General features: G+C 44.3%; 2 protein-coding genes and 1 pseudogene across 15 annotated transcripts in view; 2 read left to right on the forward strand and 1 right to left on the reverse strand.

Annotated features, from left to right (window-relative positions):
* The window catches only part of PRDX4 (peroxiredoxin 4), a 34,332-nt gene extending 12,461 nt beyond the window's left edge, over window positions 1–21,871 (forward strand). Inside the window, exons 5-9 of one of the 5 annotated variants that reach the window (XR_010119621.1) lie at window positions 2,679–2,809; window positions 3,916–3,950; window positions 4,773–4,914; window positions 6,362–6,412; window positions 6,646–6,758. Coding sequence is in view for 3 of the 5 variants with exons in the window: in XM_063634768.1 (XP_063490838.1) it covers window positions 2,679–2,809; window positions 3,916–3,950; window positions 6,362–6,408; window positions 6,646–6,649 (217 nt within the window). In the remaining 2 variants the exon portion in view is untranslated. Of the gene's footprint in view, window positions 1–2,678; window positions 2,810–3,915; window positions 3,951–4,772; window positions 6,413–6,645; window positions 6,759–20,821 lie in introns of those variants that run through there. The other 4 variants (XR_010119620.1, XM_063634768.1, XM_055268406.2 and 1 more) reach the window with 4 other exon arrangements.
* On the forward strand, window positions 13,005–13,175 carry LOC129476641 (uncharacterized; annotated as a pseudogene).
* Window positions 21,872–24,830: 2,959 nt separating the features above from the next.
* Window positions 24,831–26,082, reverse strand: part of ACOT9 (acyl-CoA thioesterase 9) — a 73,553-nt gene continuing 72,301 nt past the window's right edge. For all 10 annotated transcript variants that reach the window (XM_055269042.2, XM_055269043.2, XM_063634764.1 and 7 more), the window contains 2 exons: window positions 25,845–25,995; window positions 24,831–25,135 (listed from right to left, as the gene is read on the reverse strand). In XM_055269042.2, the coding sequence (XP_055125017.1) occupies window positions 25,047–25,135; window positions 25,845–25,995 (240 nt within the window). In that variant the 3' untranslated portion in view covers window positions 24,831–25,046. The remainder of the gene's footprint in view (window positions 25,136–25,844; window positions 25,996–26,082) is intronic.

A 26,082-nucleotide genomic window follows, 5' to 3' on the forward strand; every position in this document is an offset into this window, starting at 1 on the left:
GTTATTTATGAATAGAAGAACAAATTTTGATCAAGAAATAGAATTTTGAGGCCAGGCACGGTAGCTCAAGCGTGTAATCCTGGCACTTTGGGAGGCCACGGTGGGCAGATTACTTGAGGTCAGGAGTTTGAGACCAGCCTGGCCAACATAGTGAAACCCTGTCTCTACCAAAAAATACAAAAATTACCCAGGCATTGTGGCATATGCCTGTAGTCCCAGCTACTTGGGAGGCTGAGGTGGGAGAATTGCTTGAACCTGGGAGGCAGAGGTTTCAGTGAGCCCAGATCATGCCACTGCACTCCGGCCTGGGTGACAGAGTGAAAAAAATAATAATAATAATTGGCTGGGCATGGTGGCTCACGCCTGTAATCCCAGCACTTTGGGAGGCCGAGGGGGGCGGATCATGATGTCAAGATATCGAGACTATCCTGGCCAACCAACATGGTAAAACCCCATCTTTACTAAAAAATACAAAAATTAGCTGGGCATAGTGGCACACGCCTGTAGTCCCAGCTACTTGGGAGGCTGAGGCAGGAGAATCGCTTGAACCCGGGAGGCGGAGCTTGCAGTGAGCCGAGATCACGCCACCGCACTCCAGCCCGGGCAACAGAGCAAGACTCCGTCTCAAAAAAAAAAAAAAAAAAAGAAAAATATTACTTTGTTCTATTAGTCTTTAAACTACTAAATTTAAACTGTTAGTTTATATTACCCTGCTTAAACTATGTTAGCATCATAGACTTTTAGAGCTGGAAGATTATTTAGAGGTCTTTCACCCACCCTGTCATCTTACAGATAAAAGAGACAGATTCATAGAGTTCCGTGATCTTAGCCAAAGTTATATAATAATTTAATTGCAGAGCCCAGACTTAAATCCAGGTCCCCCAACTCCTTGTCCATTTCTTTTTCCTTTTTTCCAACCTGACTCCAGTAATGTTTTTTTCTAAATACAAGTGTCATACTACTTAGCAAACCTGTGTCTTTGGAGTAGGAAAAATTAAGGAAATATTTTACCCAGACGCTCTCACTGGGTTACTTGAGCTAACAAACATTAATAGAATTCTTTGAAAAGGGGTCAATTTTAGTGTGAAACAGTTGTAATTTGGTTGTATTGCTGATTTGCTTTGTAGTGCCAATAGTTTTTCTTGAATGTTTTATGTGAAAGTGTCAGTATTTTATAATCTTGTGTTTTTTATAACAACTTCATTGGAATATAGTTCACATATAATACAATACCCAGTTAAAGAATACAATTCAGCTGGGCATGGTGGTTCATGCCTGTAATCCCAGCACTTTGGGAGACCTAGGCGGGAGGATCCCTTGAGCCCAGGAGTTTGAGACTAGCCTGGGCAACATAACAAGACCCTTGTCTTCTACAGAAAAATAAATAAATTTTTTTTGTTAAATTAGCCCGTTGTGGTGGCACATTCCTATAGTCTCAGCCTACTCAAGAGGCTGAGATAAGAGGATCGCTAGAGCCTGGAAGTTCAAGGTTGCAATGATCTATGATCACACCACTGCACTCTAGCCTGGGTAACAAGAGTGAGACCCTGTCTCTAAAAAAATAATTAAAATTAAAAATAAAGAATACATTTCAGTGGTTTTTGTGTATTCACAGAGTTGTACAACCATCACCACAATTTTAGAATGTTTTCATACTCCAAAAAACCCCATACCCGTTAGCAGTCACTCCCTGTTTCCCCTAACCCACTTCTCCTGGCTTTAGGCAACCACAAATCTACTTTGTCTCTATAGTTGCCTATTCTGGACATTTTATGACTAGCCTCTTTCACGCAGCATAATGTTCTCAAGGTTCATTGTATTGTATTATGTATTGCTACCAGTAGTTTCCCCTCTTTTGTACTTGCTAAGTCTTTAATGTTTTCTGCTTTCATAAAGTCTGTTACTAAGTTAATTTCCAAGAGTAAATATGCCCCAAAAAAGACTGAGGCAGTTTTAAAATGTGGAATCATTTGAACATTAACCAAGTAAAATTATTTAATGTTAGCTATATTATTTGACCTGAGCCAATAGTTTCTTTTTAAAATTTTTTTTAAGGCCGGGCATGGTGGCTCACGCCTGTAATCCCAGCATTTTGGGAGGCCGAGGCAGGTAGATTGCTCGAGTCCAGCAGTTTGAGACTAGCCTGGGCAACATGGCGAAACCCTGTTTCTACAAAAAATACAAAAATTAGCCGGGCGTGGTGGCACACACCTGTAGTCCCAGCTACTCAGTAGGCTGTGGCGAGAGGATCACTTGAGCCCAAGAGGTTGAGGCTGCAGTGAGCCGAGATCATGCCACTGCACTTCAGCCTGGGCAACAGAGTGAGATCCTGTTTGAAAACAAATTAAAAATTTATTATTTATTTTCAAAATAATACATGCACATTTGCACATAGTTTTTAAAGGTCAGATTATCTTCAACAACTATAAATACTCTGGTACATTTCTTAGCCAAAAAGAAATTTTTAAAGCTGCAGTTTTACAGTGATAATTCCAAATTATACATGAGATTGAGGGAGGGATGTGCACACACACGTGTGTGTGTATGTGTGTATACCATTGGAGTAGGTAGGTAGTGTGTTTGTTCTGTATAGCATCCTTCTGTGTGGATGGTATAGGAATTCACAATACATAAATGAGAAGAAATGGCCTCATCTCTACCATTCTTCTGTTTTACAGAGGTCTCTTCATTATTGATGACAAAGGAATCCTAAGACAAATTACTCTGAATGATCTTCCTGTGGGTAGATCAGTGGATGAGACACTACGTTTGGTTCAAGCATTCCAGTACACTGACAAACATGGAGAAGGTACCTCTCCCTTCTAACCTTTTGATTTTTTAGTTTGAAAGATAGCATAATTAGTTTGGTTTCTTATCGTAAAAGTAATCTGGATATTTCCGAAGTTTTCTGATTATTTACAAATTATTAGCAGATCTTTTTAACAGACCAAATTATAATTTACAGTGCTTTAACAAAATATCAGGCCAGGCATGGTGGCTCATGCATGAAATCCCAGCATTTTGGGAGGCCAAGGTAGGAGGATTGCCTGAGCTCAGGAATTCAAGACCAGCCTGGGCAACCCAGTGAAACCTCACCTCTACTAAAAATCGAATATATATATAAACTAATATATTCTGCTTACTAAATAAGATGCAAAAATATTCACTATTTGCATAGTTCTTTTTGATAAACTCAAAAAGTTTCTGCTACTGCAATTTTTAAAATTATGTTTCTGCAAGCTTAGAATGTGTCAATCTGGCAACATTTAGTGATGTAGTTTTCATTTGCCTCTTTGCATTATTGAATTTAGCCTTTTAAATAATCCTTGATCACTTCTCTGCCTTTCAGCTAAGATGAAGTATAGTAATGTAATCTCTGGGCTTATTCAGTATCACATTTGTAATCTACAAGTTCATCATTTTGCTAAAATAGAACACATTATATATTCCTTTTAAAAATGTCACTGAGTCAGGATGCATTCTAAAGTCTCTTTTGACAAACAGTGAATCATGTCATCAGTACAAAGTACTGCAGGATACATGGCAAACAAGCTTACTGGAAGTTTATGTAAATTTGGAGGAATTTTTGCCATGCCCAGGCCTTTCAGCTCACCAGATTCCCAAACTTTCCAACTGTATTAGAGGGGCAATCAGTTTGATTTCTTATATTTTAAATGTAACTAAACATAATTGGTAAAAATGAAAATAGATTAGCTGCCTGCTGATGAGCTCCATGACTAAAATTCCTTGGTGTGAATAGGAGGCTAATAGAAGTCATGTGCTCGGTGGTCTGGAAATGTTCTTATTAGTATATTCTATTAACTTCAGTTTCATATAGAAACAGAAAAAGTCAGTTGCTGAAGGTAACTGAATTCTGTTTTTAAAATGTCTTCTGCCTCTTTTTGTTTCTTTTAGTCTGCCCTGCTGGCTGGAAACCTGGTAGTGAAACAGTAAGTATATATATATTTTTTTATGTTAAGTTGATGGTTAGAGTTAAAAAAAAAAAAGAAAAAAATGCTGGCCAGGCGTGGTGGCTCACGCCTGTAATCCCAGCACTTTGGGAGGCTGAGACAGGCAGATCACGAGGTCAGGAGATGGAGACCATCCTGGCTAACATGGTGAAATCCGTCTCTACTAAAAAAAATAAAAATAAAAAATTAAAAAATTAACCGAGCGTGGTGGCGGGTGCCTGTAGTCCCAGCTACTTGGGAGGCTGAGGCAGGAGAATGGTGTGAACCTGGGAGGCGGAGGTTGCAGTGAGCCAAGATCGGGCCACTGCACTCCAACGTGGGCGACAGAGTGAGACTCCGTCTCAAAAAAAAAAAAAAAAAAAAAAAAAGTTGGTTGGAGGATGTCTAGGGTGGGGATCAAGTGGTGAGGAAAGACTTCTAAGATGACATTTGAGCTGAAATGTGAGCAAAGAGAGGGAACTAGTCATGCAGACGGAGTACAGAAAGAACAGCAAGGGCAAAGGCCCTGAGGCAGGAATCAGCTTAGCACGTTCAAGGACCAGAAAGGGGCACATCTGAGGTTAGAGCGCAAATTTCTACCAGTGGTTATCTATGGCTAATGGTACTTTTCTTTGGTTTGCTAAGGAAGAAAGTCTTAGGAGTCTATATTTTTCTATTACCCAAAGATAATGATTTCTTCCTCTAATGCTCTAGTATCTTCCAATTTCCTAACTGCAGCTTGTGTAAAACTCTTGAATTTTAGAAGATAAACATGTTCTTCCTAAAAAGGTTCAAGCAAGTTTCTAAATTGTATTTTGGCAGGAGACTACTTCAGGGATCGTCTATAAATTATACAGCCTCCTGGCTGGGAGCAGTGGCTCATGCCTGTAATCCCAGCACTTTGGGAGGCCGAGGAGGGTGGATCACTTGAGGCCAGGAGTTTGAGACCAGCCTGGACAACATGGTGAAACCCTGTCTCTACCAAAAAATACAAAAATTAGCTGGGTGTGGTGGTGCAGGCTTGTAGTCCCAGCTACTTAGGGGGCTGAGGCATGAGAATCGCATGAACCTTGGAGGCGGAGGTTGCAGTGAGCCCAGATCATGCCACTGCACTCCAGTCTGGGCGACAGAGCAAGACTCTGTCTCAAAAAAGAAAAAAAAAATTATACAGCCTCCCAAAGTGCTGGGATTACAGGCATGAGGCACCGCACCTGGCCCAACCAACCTATTTATAAAAGCATTTATTACCACAACCTAAAATTAGGATGTAACTCCAAGGGCAGGGACTTTGGCTGTGTTGTTCACTAATAAATACTGCCTATCATAATACTTTGAGTAGTTTCCATATAGCGAGTCTGTTGAAAGAATGTCCAAACACATAAATATATACAACTATTATTTGTCAATCAAAAATAAAATTAAAAAGAATGACCACCACAGTTAGGTGATAACACGTATGCATTTTTCTGGAGGGAGAATCCATAGTTTTCATCAGATTATCAGAGATTTGTGGCCCCCAAAAGTTAATCATGTAAATAGTCAACATGTTTTCCGAAATGTCCAGTACTCATCCTATAATACCTTTCAGAGTGAAACTGTACTTCTTGGGAGCTCTCACTGATCTCTGGGAACTTGGACACCTAGCACATGCCTGTGATTGGAGATGATTTTTTCATCAGTCACAGGGTTTTGCTGCAACTCCAGGGGGAAGTGCCCCCTACCTTGAAGATGTGTCTGAAATGCTTTTTAAGGCTTCTTAAGCTGCTGCTTAAGCCAGCAGCTTCTGATTCATATTTCTTTCTATAAGCCTCATAATCAACAAATGTAAACTAACGTGACTGATTTATACTTTAAGGTACCTAGTGGTCAAAGTACCTTTAATGTATAATTTCAAATCCCCTTTGAGATCCATCAGATCAACATAGAGATGAGTAAGTTTGCTATTGTAACATTAATTTTGACCTCAAAGGCAAAACTGTTTTGCAAACCCATCAGAAATTGATTCAGAATCAGTCAATTACAAAAGTTACAATAAGTTATTTTTATATATATAAAGATAGATGTACTTTACCTATAACTAGCAAGTAACATAATGTGAGGTAAAATTATATTGGAAATTTTTTTTAAGTCTAACAAACAGGTTTCTAAGGCTGTGATGCTCTTAGAGGGAACACAACAGTATTCATTAACTATTGACAGTAGTGCTTGATATATTTGAGTTTGGGTTTGTTTTTTTTTTTTTACTTTGCAGCTTGAGATTTAAAAGTTGTATTCTGGACTTTAGTAAGCCCTTAGTGAACACCTGCCTCCTTTTCAGATAATTGTGGCATACCATCATTTTAGCAGCAAATGATTTTAAAAGTACATTAACATCTGTAGCCATGCTCTCTAAATGTGTTTGACTTAATTAGATCAAACCTGAAGATACCATGAAAGCCTGGTGGCCAAGAGAAGAGCTGTAAGTAAGTTTTGGGGTGCTTGAGTACAGATGTTAATTTATTCACAAAAAATAAAAATATTTGTCTTTTGGAATAGCCGAAATTAGTAGGTAGGACAAATCTCATTTTTTTCTAAATATACAATCTGATATACAAAAATAATTTTTAGTCAAGGCATGGGCAACTAATGTCAGACTACTCATTATGTACTTTGGCTTTAAAATGAATAATTTCCTTTTTTTGTTTTGTTTTAACAGATAATCCCAGATCCAGCTGGAAAGCTGAAGTATTTCGATAAACTGAATTGAGAAATACTTCTTCAAGTAATGATGCTTGAAAGTTCTCAATAAAGTTCACGGTTTCATTACCACATTGTGTTGCAGTAGTAATTTCTTGGAGAATATAAAAATCCACGTCAAAGTCCAAAAATATTTAGCATTAGCATTAGACACTGATGCCAAAAGACAAGCAGTTATTCTCTGTCTTTCCAAAGGAAGAAATGGGAGATGATTGAATCAAACTGAGTAATAGCAATAATGACATTTATGGGGTACATGCCATGTGCCAGGCATTGTGTTAAGCAGGTTAGGGGCATTATTTAATCCTCACAGCAACTCACTGAGTTCTTTATTTTACAGATGAGGAAACTGAAGTGCAGGTAAATTACTCACCCAAAGTCACATAGCTAGCTAGCAAAGGCAAAATCCGACCTTGCACCCAGACAGGCTAATTCTAGTTTCTGAGATCTTAACACTCCACTGTGGCTCACCTCTCCATACCTTTGAGGGTAGCAGTAAAGAACAGGTTGTGAGCACACTCACCCTCCACAGTAATAGGAATAGCTGGCCCCATGGCCCACTGCTCTGTATAACAAACATAAAGCCTTTTGCCCCCACCCTCATCTCTAAATTTACATCTTCAGCTTGTACCAAATTTATAAGTAAGTTAGATATTTATATTTAGTTTAACAAAATTTGAATCCTTAAATACATACAACTAGCTCTTAACAAATGACCATATACAAAGCTGAACTCCGGTGCTACTTCATCACCCCATTTGCCACCCCAGAATGGCAATTACTTTATTGTCATTATCTGTAGACATGCCATGTAGTTAAGAGACCAAATACCCAGGAGAATTAACTTCATCCTGTCTTCCATGCTAATCTGCTAATCTCTGTTCGTTTTGTTTTGTTTCTGAGACAGGGTCTCTGTTACCCAGGCTGGAGTGCAGTGGTATGGTCTCAGCTTACTGCAGCCTCAACCTCCCGGGCTCAGGCAATCCTCCCACTTCAGCCCCCCAAGTAGCTGGGACTATAGGCATGCACCACCATACCCGGCTAATTTTTATGTTTTTTTTTTTTTTTTTTTTTTTTTTTTGAGACAGAGTCTCGCTCTGTCGCCCAGGCTGGAGTGCAGTGGCGCGATCTCGGCTCACTGCAAGCTCCGCCTCCCGGGTTCACGCCATTCTCCTGCCTCAGCCTCTCCGAGTAGCTGGGACTACAGGTGCCCGCCACCACACCTGGCTAATTTTTTGTATTTTTAGTAGAGACGGGGTTTCACCGTGGTCTTGATCTCCTGACCTCGTGATCCGCCCGCCTCAGCCTCCCAAAGTGCTGGGATTACAAGCGTGAGCCACCGTGCCCGGCCTTATGTTTTTTGTAGACATGGGGTTTCACCATGTGGCCCAGGCTGATCTCGAACTCCTGAGCCTAAGCAATCCACCCACCTCGGCCTCCCAAAGCGTGGGAAGATGCATGAGCCCCTGTGCCCAGCCATCCTCTCTCAATACAAAAAGCCCTTCTCCTGGGGAAAGGCAATCACTAGAAGTGGTGGGGGGATTACTGGGCTTCTGGCTGAAATTGAGTTCCTTCACAAATGGCAGGTGATTTGTAGATAGACGGGAATCCAGCTGCCATTTATAACCTTTTTCTATAGCAGAGTATGTTCTAATGCTAGTTTACAGTTGAAGTTTTATAAACCAATCTATTAGTAAAGTTGAAGACTGCTAGTACCTTGATATCTAAACAGGTTTCTGATAACCTTGTCAATAGGTCCAATACAATTGGAATTCTATGTGCAGATTTCCTCCTTACAATCTAAAAAGTACAAATGTTTTACTCATGAAATAAGCTGGTATCCCGTTTTTTAAGAGTCAGGGCCTCACTCTGACATCAATGTATTTATGTGTCTATATATTCATACACCACACTCCAGGCTGGAGTGCAGTGGCATAATCATGGCTCACTGCAGCGTCAAACTCCTGGCCTCAAGCGATCCTCCTACCTCAGCCTCCCAAGTCGCTGGGACTACAAGCATGCACCAGCAGCATCCTCTTGATTAATAGTTTCCATTCTTTGGAGCTTTTCTAGCCTCCTGTTCATTTTAGTATGGTTTACAAGGAGAACTATTTGTAGGTCCACTCAGAAAAACCAGTCATTAATGTTTCACTCAACATTCAGCAATTATTGACCACCTAAACACTTGGCATACATCAATGACCAAATAACAAATTTCTGCCATCAAGGAGCTCAGTATTTGATTACTGAAGCGGGTGCTGATAGAATAGTAATTTCTTGGTACTCACAAGTAAGTGAAGATACACACCCTGACTTGCCACTTTTTTTTTTTTTTTTTGAGACGGAGTCTCGCTCTGTCACCCAAGCTGGAATGCAGTGGCACGATTTCATCTCACTGCAACATCTACCTCCCGGGTTCCAGCGATTCTCCTGTCTCAGCCTCCCAAGTATCTAGGATTACACGCATGTGCCTCCATGCCTAGCCAATTTTTGTATTTTTAGTAGAGACGGGGTTTCACCATGTTGCTCAGGCTGGTGTCGAACTCCTGACCTCAAGTGATCTGCCTGCCTCGGCATCCCAAAGTGCTGGGATTATAGGTGTGGGCCACAGCGCCTGGCCTCTCACCACTTTTCATATTAACTGAGTGATATACGTAGCCTCTGAATAAAATAGCACTAAATGCACCCCTTTTGTCAGTGCCTTTTATAAACTATTCCTTCAAAGAGCTGAGTTCTGAAAGTCCGTTAAGTCCAAGCTTACATCTTAAAGATGGTCTCATGTGGCCATTTACAAGACTGGAAAAAGAGTTGAGAAAGGATAGTCCCCTGCCCTACTGGAGAGGATGGACCCTGGGCCTAACCAGGACGCAGCTACTAGAGACCTATTCCCAGAAGATGCTGACCTACCATAATCTGGAGCAGTGCTTCTCAATGGGGAGGGATGGAGATTTTGCCCCCAGGGGACATGGCAATATCTGGGGTGTTTTTATTGTCAAAATTGAAAATACAGCCAGGCACGGTGGCTCACGACTGTAATCCCAGCACTTTGGGAGGCCGAGGTGGGTGGATCATGAGGTCAGGAGATCGAGACCATCCTAGCTAACACTGTAAAACCCTGTCTCTACTAAAAAAAAATACAAAAAAAATTAGCCAGGCGTGGTGGCAGGCGCCTGTAGTCCCAGCTACTCAGGAGTCTGAGGCAGGAGAAAGGCGTGAACCCAGGAGGCGGAGCTTGCAGAGCCGAGATCGCGCCACTGCACTCCAGCCTGGGCGACAGAGTAAGACTCCGTCTCAAAAAAAAAAAAAAATTGAAAATACTACTGGCATCTGGTGGGTAGAGGCCAAGGATGCTGCTAAACATCCTACAATGCACAGGACAGTCCCACAACAAAGAATTATCTGCTTCAAGATGTTAACTGTGGCAATGTTGAGAAAACCCGCTCTAGAGACTAAGGAAAGGAGGAGACCAGTATCATTTAGTAGCTGCCTGTACAGCAGGAGGTCAGAACAATGCCACAACAGTAGGAGCTTATCCAAAATAATAGATCAAGAGATGACCTGCCCACAAACATTTAAAAAATAGTAAATAAGGCCGGACATGGTAGCTCACGCCTGTAATCCCAGCACTTTGGGAGGCTGAGGCGGGCAGATCACCTGAGGTCAGGAGTTTTCGACCAGCCTGGCTAATATGGGGAAACCCCGTCTCTACTAAAAACACAAAAATTAGCCAGGCATGGTGGTGGATGCCTGTAATCCCAGCTACCGGGGAGGCTGAGGCAAGAGAATCACTTGAACCCAGGAGGCGGAGGTTGCAGTGAGCCAAGATCACGCCACTGCACTCCAGCCTTGGCAACAGAGCGAGATTCTGTCTCAAAAAAAAATTAGCAAATAAATAGGAGGTCAGGAGCAGTGGCTCACGCCTATAATCCCAGCACTTTGGGAGGCCAAAGTGGGCAGATCACCTGAGGTCGGCAGTTCGAGACCAGCCTGACCAACATGGAGAAATCCTGTCTCTACTAAAAATACAAAAATTAGCCGGGCATGGTGGCAGACACCTGGAATCCCAGCTACTCAGGAGGCTGAGGCAGGAGAATCCATTGAACCTGGGAGGCGGAGGTTGCAGTGAACCGAGATCATGCCATTGCACGCCAGCCTGGGTAAAAAGAGCAAAACTCCATCTCAAAAAAAAAAAAAAATGTAAATAAATAGGTGACTGACTGGCCACGGTGGCGCACACCTGTAATCCCAGCACTATGGGATGCCTAGGCGGGTGGATCACCTCAGATCAAGAGTTCAAGACCAGCCTGACTAACATGGTGAAACCCCATCTCTAGTAAGTACAAAAAATTAGCTTGGCTTGGTGGCGGGCACCTGTAATCCCAGCTACTTGGGAGGCTGAGGCAGGAGAATCGCTTGAACCTGGGAGGCGGAGGTTGCAGTGAGCCGAGATTGCGCCATTGCACTCCAGCGTGGGCAACAAGAGTGAGACTCGGTCTCAAAAAAACAGAAGTGACCTGAAGTTTCTATGAAACACACCAGGCAATATCTTTCCAGTGCACTAATATATGAATGACATCTATTATTCCCTGCTTCTCCCTATAATTTCTAGTCTTCTGTTGAATATTTCGCAGTTAAGTCTGGCCAGTGTTCTGAGGTTTCCAGTGATCATGGTGGACAGCTCTTTCAGGGATTTCTTAGTCCCTGGAATCTCACACAAGAGATCATTCCTCACGCCCTCCCCGCCACATCCCCATTGTCTCTTCTCTGTCTAAGAGCTCATCTAACCCTACATCCTAAACTTCCCATCTGTCACTAGGTTTCCAGGTTGTATATTTCGTTCTCAAACACATTAACTACTATTTTATTATTTAATGATATTTGGTATCCTAACCCCCCCATGAACTTTGTGACAACACTATGTCACTGAGAAATCTTTGAATACAAGGTTATTAATATATAAGATGTAACAAAATGTGTGTTTCAGGTAAATAATTTCATAGGCTGGGCATGGTGGTTCACACCTGTAATCCTAGCACTTTGGGAGGCCGAGGGTGGCGAATCACTTGAGGTCAGGAGCTCGAGACCAGCCTGGCCAACATGGTGAAACCCTGTCTCTACTAAAAATACAAAAATTAGCCAGACGTGCTCGCTTAAACCCAGGAGGCGGAGGTTGCAGTGACCCAAGATCGTGTCACTGCACTCCAACCTTGGTGACAGAACAAGACTCTCTCTCAAAAAAAAAAAGTTTCATAAAGGTGTCTGCGGTGGGGGGGAATATATATACACATATCTATGTATTTGTGTGTCTATATATATTCATACATATATATAGGGTCAAAAAACTTTTACAGCTGGGTGCAGTGGCTCATGCCTATAATCCCAGCACTTTGGGAGGCCGAGGCAGGAAGGTCACTTGAGCCCAGGAATTTGAGACCCGCCTGGACGATATGGTGAGACCTCATCTCTACAAAAAGTACAAAAATTAGCCAGGCGTGGTGTCTTGTACTTGTAGTCCCAGCTGTTCCTGAGCCTAAGGCAGGAGGATCATTTAAGCGCAAAAGGTCAAGCCCTCAGTGAGCTGTGATCACACCACTGCACTCCAGCCTGGGCGAGAGAGCAAGACCCTGTCTCAAAAAAAAAAAAAAAAAAAAAAAAAAGAAGAAAAGAAAAGAAAAACTGTTTTTCCTCTGTTCTCACATGACAACAATCAATACAGAAGACTTCTGTGATGAAATGTGTAGGGATTTTCCCAACCAACAGGCAAGCAATCAATTCTGCAGTGGACACCAGCCAGGAATCTTCTGATCCAATTCAATTCTGATGCTGTCCACCTGGATATAGCATCAGATACCACAGGTTGAGGGCTCAGACCCACACAAGACTGCCCCCACTTCAGACACCAGCTCCCAAGTACAGGCCTCTGGAACTTCTGGCCAACTGACTTCAAGTTGGGGTTCCCATGACCCCCTCTTTAGGCTCAATTCATTTGTTAAAGCAGCTTGCAAAACTCCGGGAAACGCCCACTTACACTTACCAGTTTCTTATGAAGGATATTTTGAAGGATACGAATAAACAGCCAGATGAAGAGGCACACAGGGCGAGGTCTGGAAGGGTCCTGAGCACAGGAGCTTCTGTTCCCGTGGAGTTGGGGTGCACCATCATCCCAACACATGGGTGAATTCTTGTTCACCTTCCTGCAAGCCTTTACCAGCTCAGCTGTCCAGAAGCTCTGCGTACCTGGTCCTCTTGGGCCTTTTATGGAGACTTCATTGGATAGGCATGACTGAAGCATGGACAACCGTGTCAAAATGTGATTGGATCGCTTCTCAGCCTTTTGGCTAAGATCAAGTGCAAAACGTGATTGGACAAAAAGGGCATGATCTAATGCTAATAGACGGAGTGGGGAATCCTAGCAGGCCTGTCTGTTCAGATTCCTGTTGGCCTCTCTGTACAGCACTCCTTCCTCCTGGGTAGAGGGCAGGACCCTTTCTAAAATGAGGGTCTTATGACCTACAATCAGACAAGGTAGGTCAGAGAATTTCTTTATGACCGGCTCCAAATACAAAGGTGGGGGCAGATTTTATTTTCAGTTTCTATGGCCTGCCTTGGAGAGACAAAGGAGCAGGTGAAAAAGGAGGGTATGAGAAGGTCAGAGGGAGAGGCTACTTTCTGAGCCCTGCTTCTGAGGCCTACAGCACCCGCACATTAAAACCAAAGTCGGTCTTTTCCTTTGATAGCTCTGAAGCACTTCCAAAGCTGCTTCAGGAACCAAGGACTAAAGGACGAATACTTTAACAAAAGATATGCTTATCGTTTAATCACTTAGGAAATAATAAGGGCTATGGGAGTTATGAGCCAGGAACCATGGACAAAAAGCTATATATATATATATATATATATATAATGATATCACATATATATATATATACACACACAGATGCTTCTACAAACTCATTATATTTTTTACCTACCTTTTAAAAAGAAAATGTTTATCATAGTTACTATGTATTTAATTTCATATAGCAAAGTAATTTTTACCAATCCTGTTACTAAATAACAATTTTAGCATAATATTGTACATTTATGTAAAATGCTAAAAATATATTTTATTTATTTATTTTGAGACGGGCTGGAGTGCAGCGGCACAATCTCGGCTCACTGCAGCCTCCGCTTCCCAGGTTCAAGCAATTCTGCCTCAGCCTCCCAAGTAGCTGGGATTACAGGCAAGCACTACCACGTCTGGCTAATTTTTGTATTTTTAGTAGAGGCAGGGTTTCACCATGTTGGCCAGGCTGACCTCAAGTGAATGGCCCGCCTCAGCCTCCCAAAGTGCTGGGATTATAGGCATGAGCCACCATGCCCAGCCCAAAAATATATTTTAAAATAGCCTCCTTCCTGAGTCTTAAGTTACAATTTTCTTAATTAACAAATTCAAAAGCCAACTCGAACACCCAAATTCACCTAAATCATATATTTGTTCACACAAAAAAGATTTATTACCTAAATATGTGCAAGGGACTTTGCTAGACAATAGGAATAAAAAGATCTGATACAATTCCTTCCCTCAAGAAGCCCACAGTCTCATAAGTGAAATAAACATGTAAGGCCGGGCGTGGTGGCTCACGCTTGTAATCCCAGCACTTTGGGAGGCCGAGGCGGGCGGATCACGAGGTCAGGAGATCGAGACCACGGTGAAACCCCGTCTCTACTAAAAACACAAAAAATTAGCCGGGCGTGGTGGCGGGCGCCTGTAGTCCCAGCCACTCGGAGAGGCTGAGGCAGGAGAATGGCGTGAACCCGGGAGGCGGAGCTTGCAGTGAGCGGAGATCGCGCCACTGCACTCCAGCCTGGGTGAAAGAGCGAGACTCCGTCTCAAAAAAAAAAAAAAAAAAAAAAAAAAAAAACCATGTAAGAAAAGGAATTATGGCCAGGCACAGAGGCTCACGCCTGTAATCCCAACACTTTGGGAGGCCAAGGCGGGCGGATCACTTGAGCCCAGGAGTTCAAGATCAGCCTGGGCAACATAGTGAAACTCTGTCTCCACAAAAAATTTAAAAATTAGCCAGGTGTGGTGGTACATGCCTGTAGTCCCGGATACTCGGGAGGCTGAGGCAGGAGGATCACTGGAGCCCTGGGGTAGTTGAGGCTGCAGTGAGCCATGATCACACCACTGCACTCCAGCCTGGGTGACAGAGTAAGACACTGTCTCAAATAAATAAATAAATAAAAATTTTAAAAAGGAATTGCAATACAGTGGAATAAGTGCTAAAAACGCCAGCTCCTGTGGAGGTTCCATGGTGAGCTCAAACAACCACAAGAAAAATCAGGGATGTAATGAGGGAGGGTTTCACAGGGAAGAAGAGGTGTACACCCATTTCCCATTTCTCCACTGAAGGCCATATCACCTGCAAGTAGCTCTTACAGAAGACAGTACTTATCACCCAATGTCAAGAGACCAAGCACTGACTGGTTTTCCTGTTTCATGATTATCCACTGGGAAATGGCACATGCTTTAGAGTTGATTGGCTAGGGTTAGGGGTCCAATATGGGGCCAAGGCCAGATGGAAATTTTAAGAATTGAATCAAGGCTGGGGGCAGTGGCTCATGTCTGTAATCCCAGCACTTTGGGAGGCCGAGGCAGAAGGATCACTGGAGCCCAGGAGTTTGAGACCAGCCTGGGCAACAGAGTGAGACCCCAACTCTATAAAAAAATTGTTAAAAATAGCCAGGCCTGGTGGTGTGAGCCTGTGGTCCCAGCTATTTGGGAGGCTGAGGTGGGAGGATCACTTGAGCCCAGGAGGTCCAGGCTGCAGTGAGCCGTGATCGAGCCACTGCACTTCAGCCTGGGTGACAGAGCAAGACCCTGTCTCAAATAAAAAAAAAAAGAATGGAATCTGTAGTCTTGATTTCATCAACTTCAAGCTCTGGCTATTTGTACAGTTCACTCTGGACATCAGAAACAGGATTTCCAAGTTGTGTTAAAGGGAATACACTGCACTGTAACACAAAGGCCACAAGATGGCACCCAGCCCACAGAAATCAAACAGCCACTTGCGAAGCCAAGGCGGGTGGGGGGGTGGGGGTAGGGGGCGCGCCAGCGGTTGGGGGTAACGCGGGGGAGTGCCTTTCAGGCTAAACTAAAAGAGCAACAATTAACTATCAAACTAATGTTTTTATAAATTTAATTTATTAAAAAACAGGAAAATAACAGAAATTCAGAACAATTTAAAACTAAGCACAACTTAAGTAGGTATGTGAACGTATACTAAGTATACTCCTTCCATCCATGATGGAAGGTCAAACTTTTTAACCATAACCCATGTAGAAGTACATTTTACATTGTGACCTAGTACTCACGCAGATGTGTGTACCATGCGCATACATAACGTGTCACACAACACTTAACGTTACTATGCATGATGCATTCTGATGTTTTTTACTTTTTTTAAATATTCAAGCCTATTCATTTTTATGTCCCAATAATTTCAAGCCCATAGTTAGAAAAATATATATATATATTTTATGCATATACATATATATATATATATATTTTTTTTTGAGACAAAGTCTCACTCTGTCGCCCAGGCTGGAGTGCAGTGGCGCAATCTCGGCTCACTGCAACCTCCGCCTCCCAGGTTCAAGCGATTCTCCTGCCTCAGCCTCCTGAGTAGCTGGGACTACAGGCGCCCGCCACCACGCCTGGCTAATTTTTGTATTTTTAGTAGAGACGGGGTTTCACCATGTTGGTCAGGCTAGTCTCGAACTCCTAACCTCGTGATCCACCCGCCTCAGCCTCCCAAAGTGCTGGGATTACAGGTGTGAGCCACCGTGCCTGGCCGATATATATATATATAATTTTTTTTGAGACAGAGTCTCGCTCTGTCGCCCAGGCTGGAGTGCAGTGGCGTGATCTGGGCTCACTGCAGCCTTCGCCTCCCGGGTTCAAGTGATTATCCTGCCTCAGCCTCCCAAGTAGCTGGGACTACATGTGCGTGCCACCATGCCTGGCTAGTTTTTTCATTTTTTTGTGGAGATGGGGCTTTGCAATGTTAGCCAGGAGGTCTTGAACTCCTGGGCTCCAGATATCCGCTCGCCTCAGCCTCCCAAAGTGCTGGGATTACAGGCATGAGCCACCAAGTCTGGCCCTAATCCCTTCTTTTAAATCCTCTTTTCTGTTTCCTATTTTATAGTAAATTCATTACTTGGTGCCAACAGAAGGGAAAGAAAACACAAGTCAGCTGGGCACGGTAGCTCACACCTGTAATCTCAGCACTTTGGGAGGCGAGGCAGAGGAGGTCGGCTTACCTGAGGTCAGGAGTTTGAGACTAGCCTAGCCAACATGGTGAAACCCCAGTCTCTACTAAAAATACAAAAATGAGTTGGGCGTGGTGGTGGGTGCCTGTACTCCCAGCTACCCGGGAGGCTGAGGTAGAAGAATTGTTTGAACCCAGGAGACAGAGGTTGCAGTGAGCTGAGATCGTGCCACTGCACTCCAGCCTGGGTGACAGAGTAAGACTCCATCTCAAAAAAAAAAAACACAAGTCAATTTAGAGAGTCAATCACAATTGTAGCAAAAGTTTTATTATAAGAGGAAAAAACCAAATGCCCAGAATATTTCAGCCATCATTCATTCTTATGGTTGAGACTTAACTGCATCTGATGCATATATAGATGGCATTAGTTAACCCTTTACTAGAACAGCTGAGAAAATATGTCAGAAATGCGGCAAAGGATCAAAATTCTAGACCTAGTCTCACCTCTCCCACTTATATAGTTACAAGTTAGGCTTTAGGAAGTTACCTTCCCTCTCTAAGCCTGTTTCCTCATCTGCAAAATGTGGGTAATAATAGTATTGATCTCAAAGAATTACTGTAAGGATTAAATGAGAGTATTTTAATGTCACTAGTACAGTGCCTGACACATATGTGTTAGCCACATATAAAAATTATACGATTACATCTTTTTTTTTTTTTTTTGAGACAGGGTCTCCCTCTGTTGCCCAGGCTGGAGTTCAGTGGCACCATCTTGGCTCACTACAGCCTCTGCCTCTGGGCCCAAGCAATTCTCCCACCTCAGCCTCCCAAGTAGCTGAGACTACAGGCACACACCACCAGGCCCAGCTAATTTTTCTATTTTTTGTAGAGACAGGGTTTCACCGTGTTGCCCAGGCTGGTTTCAAACTCCTGGACTCAGCAATCCACCAACCTCGGCCTCTCCAAGTACTGAGACTATAGGCATTTCACCATGCTGGCCAGGCTGGTCTCGAACTCCTGACCTAAAGTTATCCACCTGCCTTGGCCTCCCACGGTGCTGGGATTACAGGCGTGAGCCACTGCACCCGGCACTTATTATTTTTTTAGAGACAGGGTCTCACTCTGTTGTCTCACTTTGGAGTGCAGTGGCACTATCACAGCTCATTGCAGCCTCGAACTCCTGGGCTCAATCATCCCGCCTCAGCCTTCCAAGTAGCTGGGACTACAGGCACATGCCACCATGACCGGCTAATTTTTTTATTTTCTGTAGAGATAGGGTCTCACTATGTTGCCAGGCTCTGGTTTTGAACTCTTGGCCTCAAGCAATCCTCCTGCCTCAGCCTCCCTAAATGCTGGGATTTCAGGTATGAGCTACTGTGCCTGGCTGAAACTTTAATAGGGACCTCTTAATCACCCAATCAATGGCCTTTTCCCAGTATTCATCCTTACCACCTTCAGTGACACCACTGATCCCTCCAAGAAAATGGCTTTGAGAGGAAGGAGAGTGCTGTGGTTAAGACCTGGGAATCTGGCTGCTCTTAGAGCCCTCAAGCCACCATTTAAGAAATCCAAGGCCGGGTGGGCATGGTGGCTCATGCCTGTAATCCCAGCACTTTGGGAGGCCGAGTCGGGCAGATCACGAGGTCAGAAGTTCTAGACCAGTCTGGCCAACATGGTGAAACCCTGTTTCTACTAAAAATACAAAAATTAGCTGGGCATGGTGGCATGTGCCTGTAATCCCTGCTATTCAGGAGAATGAGGCAGGAGAATCGCTTTAACCTGAGAGGCAGAGGTTTCAGTGAGCTGAGATCTTGCCATTACATTCCAGCCTGGGTGACAGAGCGAGACTCCACCTCAAAAAAAAAAAAAAAAAAAAAAAAAAAGAAAAAAAAAAAGAAATCCAAGGCCGGGCACAGTGGCTTACGCCTGTAATCCCAGCACTTTGGAAGGCTGAGGCAGGCAGATCACTTGAGGTCAGGAGTTCGAGACCAGCCTGGCCAACATGGTGAAACCCTATCTCTACTAAAAAAAAATAAAAATTAGCTGGGTGCAGTGGTGGGCACCTGTAATCCCAGCTACTCGGGAGGCTGAGGCAGAAGAATCGCTTGAACCCAGGAGCCGGAGGTTGCAGTGAGCCAAGATAGTGCCAATGCACTCCTGCCTGGGTGAAAAAGCAAGACTCTGTCTCAAAAAAAAAAAAAAAAAAAAGAAATCCAACCAGCCTGGTAGCCAGCCACCTCAGCCACCCCAGCTGAGGCACCAGATGTCCCAGCCCCAGATGAACTCCCAGATGAACAGAGCTGACTGACCTTAGCCAGTGCCACATGGAACAGAAGAACCTCCCAGGTAAGCCCAGCCATCCCACAGAATCAAGTAAGTCTTTAGAAAGATAAACTGCACTAACTAATTGAAAAGAAAAAGAAACATGTTGAAACCCCAGGGGAGTTGGGTGCAACTTCAGTTCTCCAGGAGTCAAGTGCTTGGCTCTATTCAAAGAGGTGCAAGAAAGCAGATTGGATCAGAGCAAACACAGGTATCAGATGGAACATGTTGACAGAAGATTTGGGTTACCACAGAATCACACGGACATGCCCAACACAGGGCAAAGCATTCTAGAATGAAGTAAACTCTCCTGAAGAAACCAGTGATAAAGACACCATCCTCAAAGACTACACACTGAAGAAGTATGGAGGCAAAAACTAAGAACTTGGTAATAAATGCCTGAAGTAAAACTGGGATCTCAGCACGGACTATTTAATATAAAACAATGTCCAACTCACATGAGGAAGATGTATGCTAGAACTTAGCAGTGCTGGTGCTGGTTAAAAATTCTCCTTTAACTTTTTTTTCAGACGCAGTCTCGCTCTGTCGCCCAGGCTGGAGTGCAATGGCGCCATGTCGGTTCACTGCAATCTCTGCTTCCCAGGTTCAAGCGATTTTCCTGCCTCAGCCATCCCAGTAGCTGGGATTACAGGCACCTGCCATCATGCCCAGCTAATTTTTGTATTTTTAGTAAAGACGGGGTTTCACCATGTTGGCCAGGCTGGTCTTGAACTCCTGACTGCAGGTGATCTGTCCGCCTCGGCCTCCCAAAGTGCTGGGATTACAGGCGTAAGCCACCGCGCCCGGTCAAAAATTCTCCTTTATTCTTTGAGAGGGACATAACACTAATAATCCAGAACCTAGTGTATATTCTTTAGTTTGCTTCACCTCATCTTCTTAAAAGTCCTGTATTAAAAACAGAAACCTCTAGCTTTTATATCTGTATTGGTAGAGGACAGATTTGGGGTGAAGATTCTGGTATCCAAAATTACGTGAACAATTTAACAAAAAGACAAAAAAGACAATAAGCAATTTAATTTCAATCTCAGTAGAATTCAAAGAAAGGCAATTAACAAATGTCAGTTTTCTTTTTTGGGGGTGGGGGTTGAGGGGTGGGGGGGCAGGGTTTCACTTGTTGCCCAGGCTGGAGTGCAGTGGCGTGATCTTGGCTTACTACAGCCTCAAACTCCTGGACTCAAGCCATGCTCCCAGTTCAGCCTCCTGAGTAACTGGGACTACAGGTGTGCACCATCACGCTGAGAGGAGTTAGCTAGCTTTCCTTAGGTAGACAGCAAGGGAAGGGTCCCCAAAGAGCCCCCAACCCACGGGTCAGTGCCTCATCCCCACATAACAGAAAAAGCAGCCTGGGGATAAAAATCAAGCTGCAGGCACCGATAAGGAAACTAGCACAGGGTGGTGGTGTGCCTGGAGACAAGTCCGCGGCTGCACAGATCGGAGAACCTCCAGCCTACTTAGATAAAAACTTGCACAAACCTCCGGCTCACTCAGATAAGAGAACAAAACCTGACATAGAAATGTCTTTGTCTTTTGTATAATCAGCAGGTTCCCAGGAAAAAGTTTCTTCTCCTTTCGTGGGCATGAACACCGTGGGCTCCGACGACTCCGGTGGGCACCTTCCTTTCCTTTTTCGGCTGTGAGCTCGGCCTCTAAGAATTACTTCAGCACGATTGGTCCCCGGGCCAAGCTTTCACATCAGCTCCTGATAGGTCCCGGGCCAAGCTGAGTAGCACCGAGGAATCATCAATTCAGCTCCTGATTGGTCCCGGGCCAAGCTGAATCTCGCTTTCTCCAAGACAGCTCACAGACTAAGCAAATTCCTTCCCCTTCCCAGTCCGCAAAAACCCCCGACCCCAACCTCATAGTGGGCAAGCCGTTCAGGCCCCCACTCTCCGCTGCGGAGAGCTTTTTTTTTTTTTTTGAGACGGAGTTTAGCTCTTGTTGCCCAGGCTGGAGTGCAACGTCTGCCTCCCGGCTTCAAGCGAATTCTCCTGCCTCAGCCTCCCGAGTAGCTGGGACTACAGGCGTGTGCCACCACGCCCAGTTAATTTTGTATTTTTAGTAAAGACAGGGTTTCTCCATGTTGGTCAGGCTGGTCTTGAACTCCAGACCTCAGGTGATCCACCAGCCTAGGCCTCCCAAAGTGCTGGGATTACAGGTGTGAGCCACCGAACCCAGCCGAGAGCTTTCTTCTTTTGCTTATTAAACTTTTGCTCCAACCTCACCCTTGTGTTCATGCTCCGTGAGACAAAGAACTCCGGATACTATCTCAGACAACCAAAGACTGCTACGTTTTGGTGCATTGGCAAGACTACAACACCTTGCTAATTTTTGTAGAAACAGGTTTTCACCCTGTTGCCCAGGCTGGTCTTGAAATCCTGACCTCAAGCAATCTGCCTTGGCCTCCCAAAGTGCTGGGATTACAGGTGTGAGCCACCACATCCAGCAGAAGGTCATTTTTCACCTATCAAAATGGTAAAGATATTTTAAAAAGAAAAGATAAAAATTGGCAAAGTTCAGGGAAAATGCTGATGTGTGACTGTGTGAAACTGTTCTGAAGGGTTACATGAAATACATATTCAAAGCCTTCAACGTGTGCCTATTTGACCTAAATATCTCATTTAATATTTTTCCAAAGAAAATAATTTAAGGGTCAAATGTTTTAGAGTATTTAGGATATTTACTGCAACATCGTTTATAATAGCAAAAAAGAAATACTAGAAAAAGCTTCAGTGTACAGCAACAAATGGTTAAATATATAATGTATAATCTATACAATAGCATGCAGTAGGTCTCTTAACTCCACTTACCACATTCACAAAACTCCCCAGGGCGCATCCCTCCCCATTAGCCACCTCCCATCATGTCATAGGTAGACATGCAAAATGCTATATTGAAGGGCCAGGTAAATCTCAGTCAGGATGGCATTACAGCATGGAGAGACAAGTTATTATAGTACAGCACATGCTTGATTCCATGAGTCAAACTGCATGCTTCCAAGAGATAGTTGTGTTTGCTCCTGTGACTATTTCATGGCAGAGGTGCTTGTTGACACTGATTTCAATAAACATTACATAAACTAATATAAAAAAATTGTTTGAGACAGGGTCTTGCTGTCACCCAGACTGGAGTGCAGTGGCATGATCACAGCTCACTGCAGACTCAAACTCCTGGACTCAAGCAATCCACTCACCTCAGCCTCCTAACTGGGACTACAGGTACACACCACCATGCTCGGATAATTTTTTAACTTTTTGTAGAGAAAGGGTCTCGCTGTTTCCCAGCCTGGTCTCAAGCGATCCTCCCATCTCGGTCTCCCAAAGTGCTGGGATTACAGGCATGAGCCACCACTGTGCCTGGCTTAAAAATTTTTTGTTAAAAATGCTTTCCACCGGCTGGGTGCAGTGGCTCACGCCTATAATCCCAGCACTTTGGGAGGCCAAGGTAGGTGGATCACCTGAGGTCAGGAATTCAAGACCAGCTGACCAACATGGTGAAACCTTGTCTCTACTAAAAATACAAAAACTAGCCAGGCATGGGGGCTGATACCTGTAATCCTAGCTACTCAGGAGGCTGAGGCAGGAGAATTGCTTGAACCTGGGAGGTAGAGGTTGCAGTGAGCCAAGATCGTGCCACTGCACTCCAGCTGGAGAGACAGAGTGAAACGCTGTCTCAAAAAACAAAAAGGCTTTCCACCTAATTCTGAGGCAGAGCCAAGTTTGTGAACACTAATGTAGAACCCACAGTAAATATTGCTTCTTTCTTGGGAGCACTTTTTTCAGAGATTATTTTTTCTTCTAAGGTACCTTCCTGTCAAAAAAGGAACAGTCTTGGCTACAGGTTTTTTGTTTTTTTTTTTTTTGAGATGGAGTCTCATTCTGTCACCCAGGCTGGAGTGCAGTGGCACGATCACAGCTCACTGCAACCTCTGCCTCCCGGGTTCAAGCAATTCTCTGCCTCAGCCTCCCAAGTAGCTGGGATTACAGGTGCCCGCCACCACACCTGGCTAATTTTTGTATTTTTAGTAGAAACGGGGTTTCATCATCTTGGCCAGGCTGGTCTTGAACTCCTGACCTCATGATCCATCCGCCTCAGCCTCCCAAAGTGCTGGGATTACAGGCATGAGCTACCGCACCTGGCCTTGGCTGCAGATTAGCGGGAATACCTCCCTTGGGCTTCCTAGGTGACACTGTGATATTCGGTATGACCTCCCTTGCTCTATTCCTTGAAAGCAGTACAGGTACTGGTCAAGAGTGTCCTGGACCCACATTGCCTGGTTTTGAATCCCAGCACCTCCACGTGTTACGCATCGGACCTCGAACAAGTTACTTAAACTCTCTGTGCTTCAGTTTCCTGAGTGGCCTAACCCTAAGGGGGGTTACAGAACCTGCCTCATAGTGTTGAATGGAATAAAGGAGCTCAGACCTGCCAGGGGCTGAGGATGGTGCCTACCTAGCACATGGCAATGCTCCATAAGCATAAGCAGCTATTATTATTGTGGTTCCCATTTTTTAAATCAGATATATCCTGCGTAGCCACTAGCAGAATGTGCTAAATAGCTGTCTGGTGAATGAAAGAATGACCAAATGGGCCGGGCGCGGTGGCTCACGCCTGTAATCCCAGCACTTTGGGAGGCCAAGGCAGGCGGATCATGAGGTCAGGAGATCGAGACCACGGTGAAACCCCGTCTCTACTAAAAAATACAAAAAATTAGCCGGGCGCGGTGGCGGGTGCCTGTAGTCCCAGCTACTTGGAGAGGCTGAGGCAGGAGAATGGCATGAACCCGGGAGGCGGAGCTTGCAGTGAGCCGAGATCGCGCCACTGCACTCCAGCCTGGGCGACAGAGCGAGACTCCGTCTCCAAAAAAAAAAAGAATGACCAAATGGTCCTGTGTTTCCTTATCTAGATCATCTCTAAACACCTCCTCATGGTATGGTTTCAGACCTAAATCTTCCCACAAATCTTTACGGATGCAGTAACTTTTGTTAAATCCCTTTGCCCCAACTTTTCATCTACCCTTTGACAACAAAAGCTGGGAAATAGAAGGAAGCAAAGGAATCATGTACGGCTGATGGGATTTAGACAGCACAGAGGAACCGGTTAGGTTTAAAGAACGTCATCCAAACACCCTGGCAGCAAACCCTGTATACTGACAGTTGCAATATGCGTAAGAAAAGAATGCATCCAATGGTATCCTCAATTAATTAATTAATTTTTGAGACAGAGTCTCGCTCTGTCGCCCAGGCTGGAGTGCAATGGTGCGATCTCAGCTCACTGCAACCTCCGCCTCCTGGGTTCAAGCAATTCTCCTGCCTCAGCCTCCTCAGCTGGGACTACAGGCGCATGCCACCGCGGCTAATTTTTTGTATTTTTAGTAGAGACGGGGTTTCACCATGTTGGCCAGAATTGTCTTGATCTCCCAAACTCGTGATCCGCCCGCCTCAGCCTCCCAAAGTGCTGGGATTATAGGCATGAGCCACCACGCCCGGCCTCTCAATTTTTTTGTTTTTTTCAGAAGATGGGAGGCAACATGGTAGGTTCACAATTAAAATTGTTTTGAAAGTATTTATTGTTTAATAATTCTTTCTCCCCTCAGCCCATCCGGCCACTCTCTCTTTCTGCTTTTCTGATCATCCTAAAGGCTGAATACATCCTCCTCCTGTATGGAGGACACGAAGCAACACTAAAACCAATACACTCGATCAGGTCTTCATCAGATACCACGTCACTGTGGGTGGAGTGCTAGTTTTCAACAAATGTGGTGTTCCTAGGGCTCCACAAGGTAGTCCTTTCTCAAGGTCGCTGGGCCACTCATGGAGTTGAAATGCCGCTGCCCATCTAAGTACAACATGGACTCTGAAACACAAGAAAGAGAAGCCTGGAGAAACTTGTAACACCTTAGAAAACCATCATATCATCATATAAACACAAGACTACTTGGGAATACTGGGACAGAACAAGATACACTGTTGGGCCGGGGTGTGCCACATTCCCAAAGGAGCAGGCCATGACTCCTGGCCCCTTCCTTTGGCTGGATCAATTTTTATTTTTATTTTTTTTGAGACGGAGTCTCGCTCTGTTGCCCAGGCTGGAGTGCAGTGGCGCGATCTCGGCTCACTGCAAGCTCCGCCTCCCGGGTTCATGTGATTCTCCTGCCTCAGCCTCCTGAGTAGCTGGGACTACAGGCGCCCACCATCACACCTGGCTAATTTTTTTTTTTTTTTGTATTTCTAGTAGAGACGGGGTTTCACCGTGTTAGCCAGGATGGTCTCGATCTCCTGACCTCGTGATCCACCCGTCTCGGCCTCCCAAAGTGCTGGGATTACAGGCATGAGCCACCGCGCCCAGCCTGGCTGGATCAGTTTTTGACTACCAGTGGCTGCTTGCCTGCCTGGGAGCCACAGGCATCTTTGGCCTTCAGGGCTGCCAAATCTCAAAAGCAAAATCTCCTAAAGACATGCTCTTGTGCTGACAGGCATCAAATACACTTCCTACAATTCAAAAGGAGAAAAATGTCCTTAGAAGTTCTTCCCTTTGTTAGGAACAAGCAATAATCACTACTTACCTCCATATGTTTTGGGGAAAACCAATGGCACTTCTTTTTCCGACATGAACGTGAAATGAAAGACATTGGTGGTTGTATGCTCCTTCTCCTGCAGGGAAGCCACTTCACTGTGTACTCTGACTTGAATGTAATTATTCTGAGTAAAGCATACCTAACAGATTATAGACACCATAATCAGTCAACTGCACTAGGAAGGGGAAAAAGGCAGTCATAAGAGAAAACAGTGGCTTTTGGATAT

The sequence above is a fragment of the Symphalangus syndactylus genome, chromosome X (assembly GCF_028878055.3).
Source record: "Symphalangus syndactylus isolate Jambi chromosome X, NHGRI_mSymSyn1-v2.1_pri, whole genome shotgun sequence".
Classification (NCBI taxonomy): domain Eukaryota; kingdom Metazoa; phylum Chordata; class Mammalia; order Primates; family Hylobatidae; genus Symphalangus; species Symphalangus syndactylus.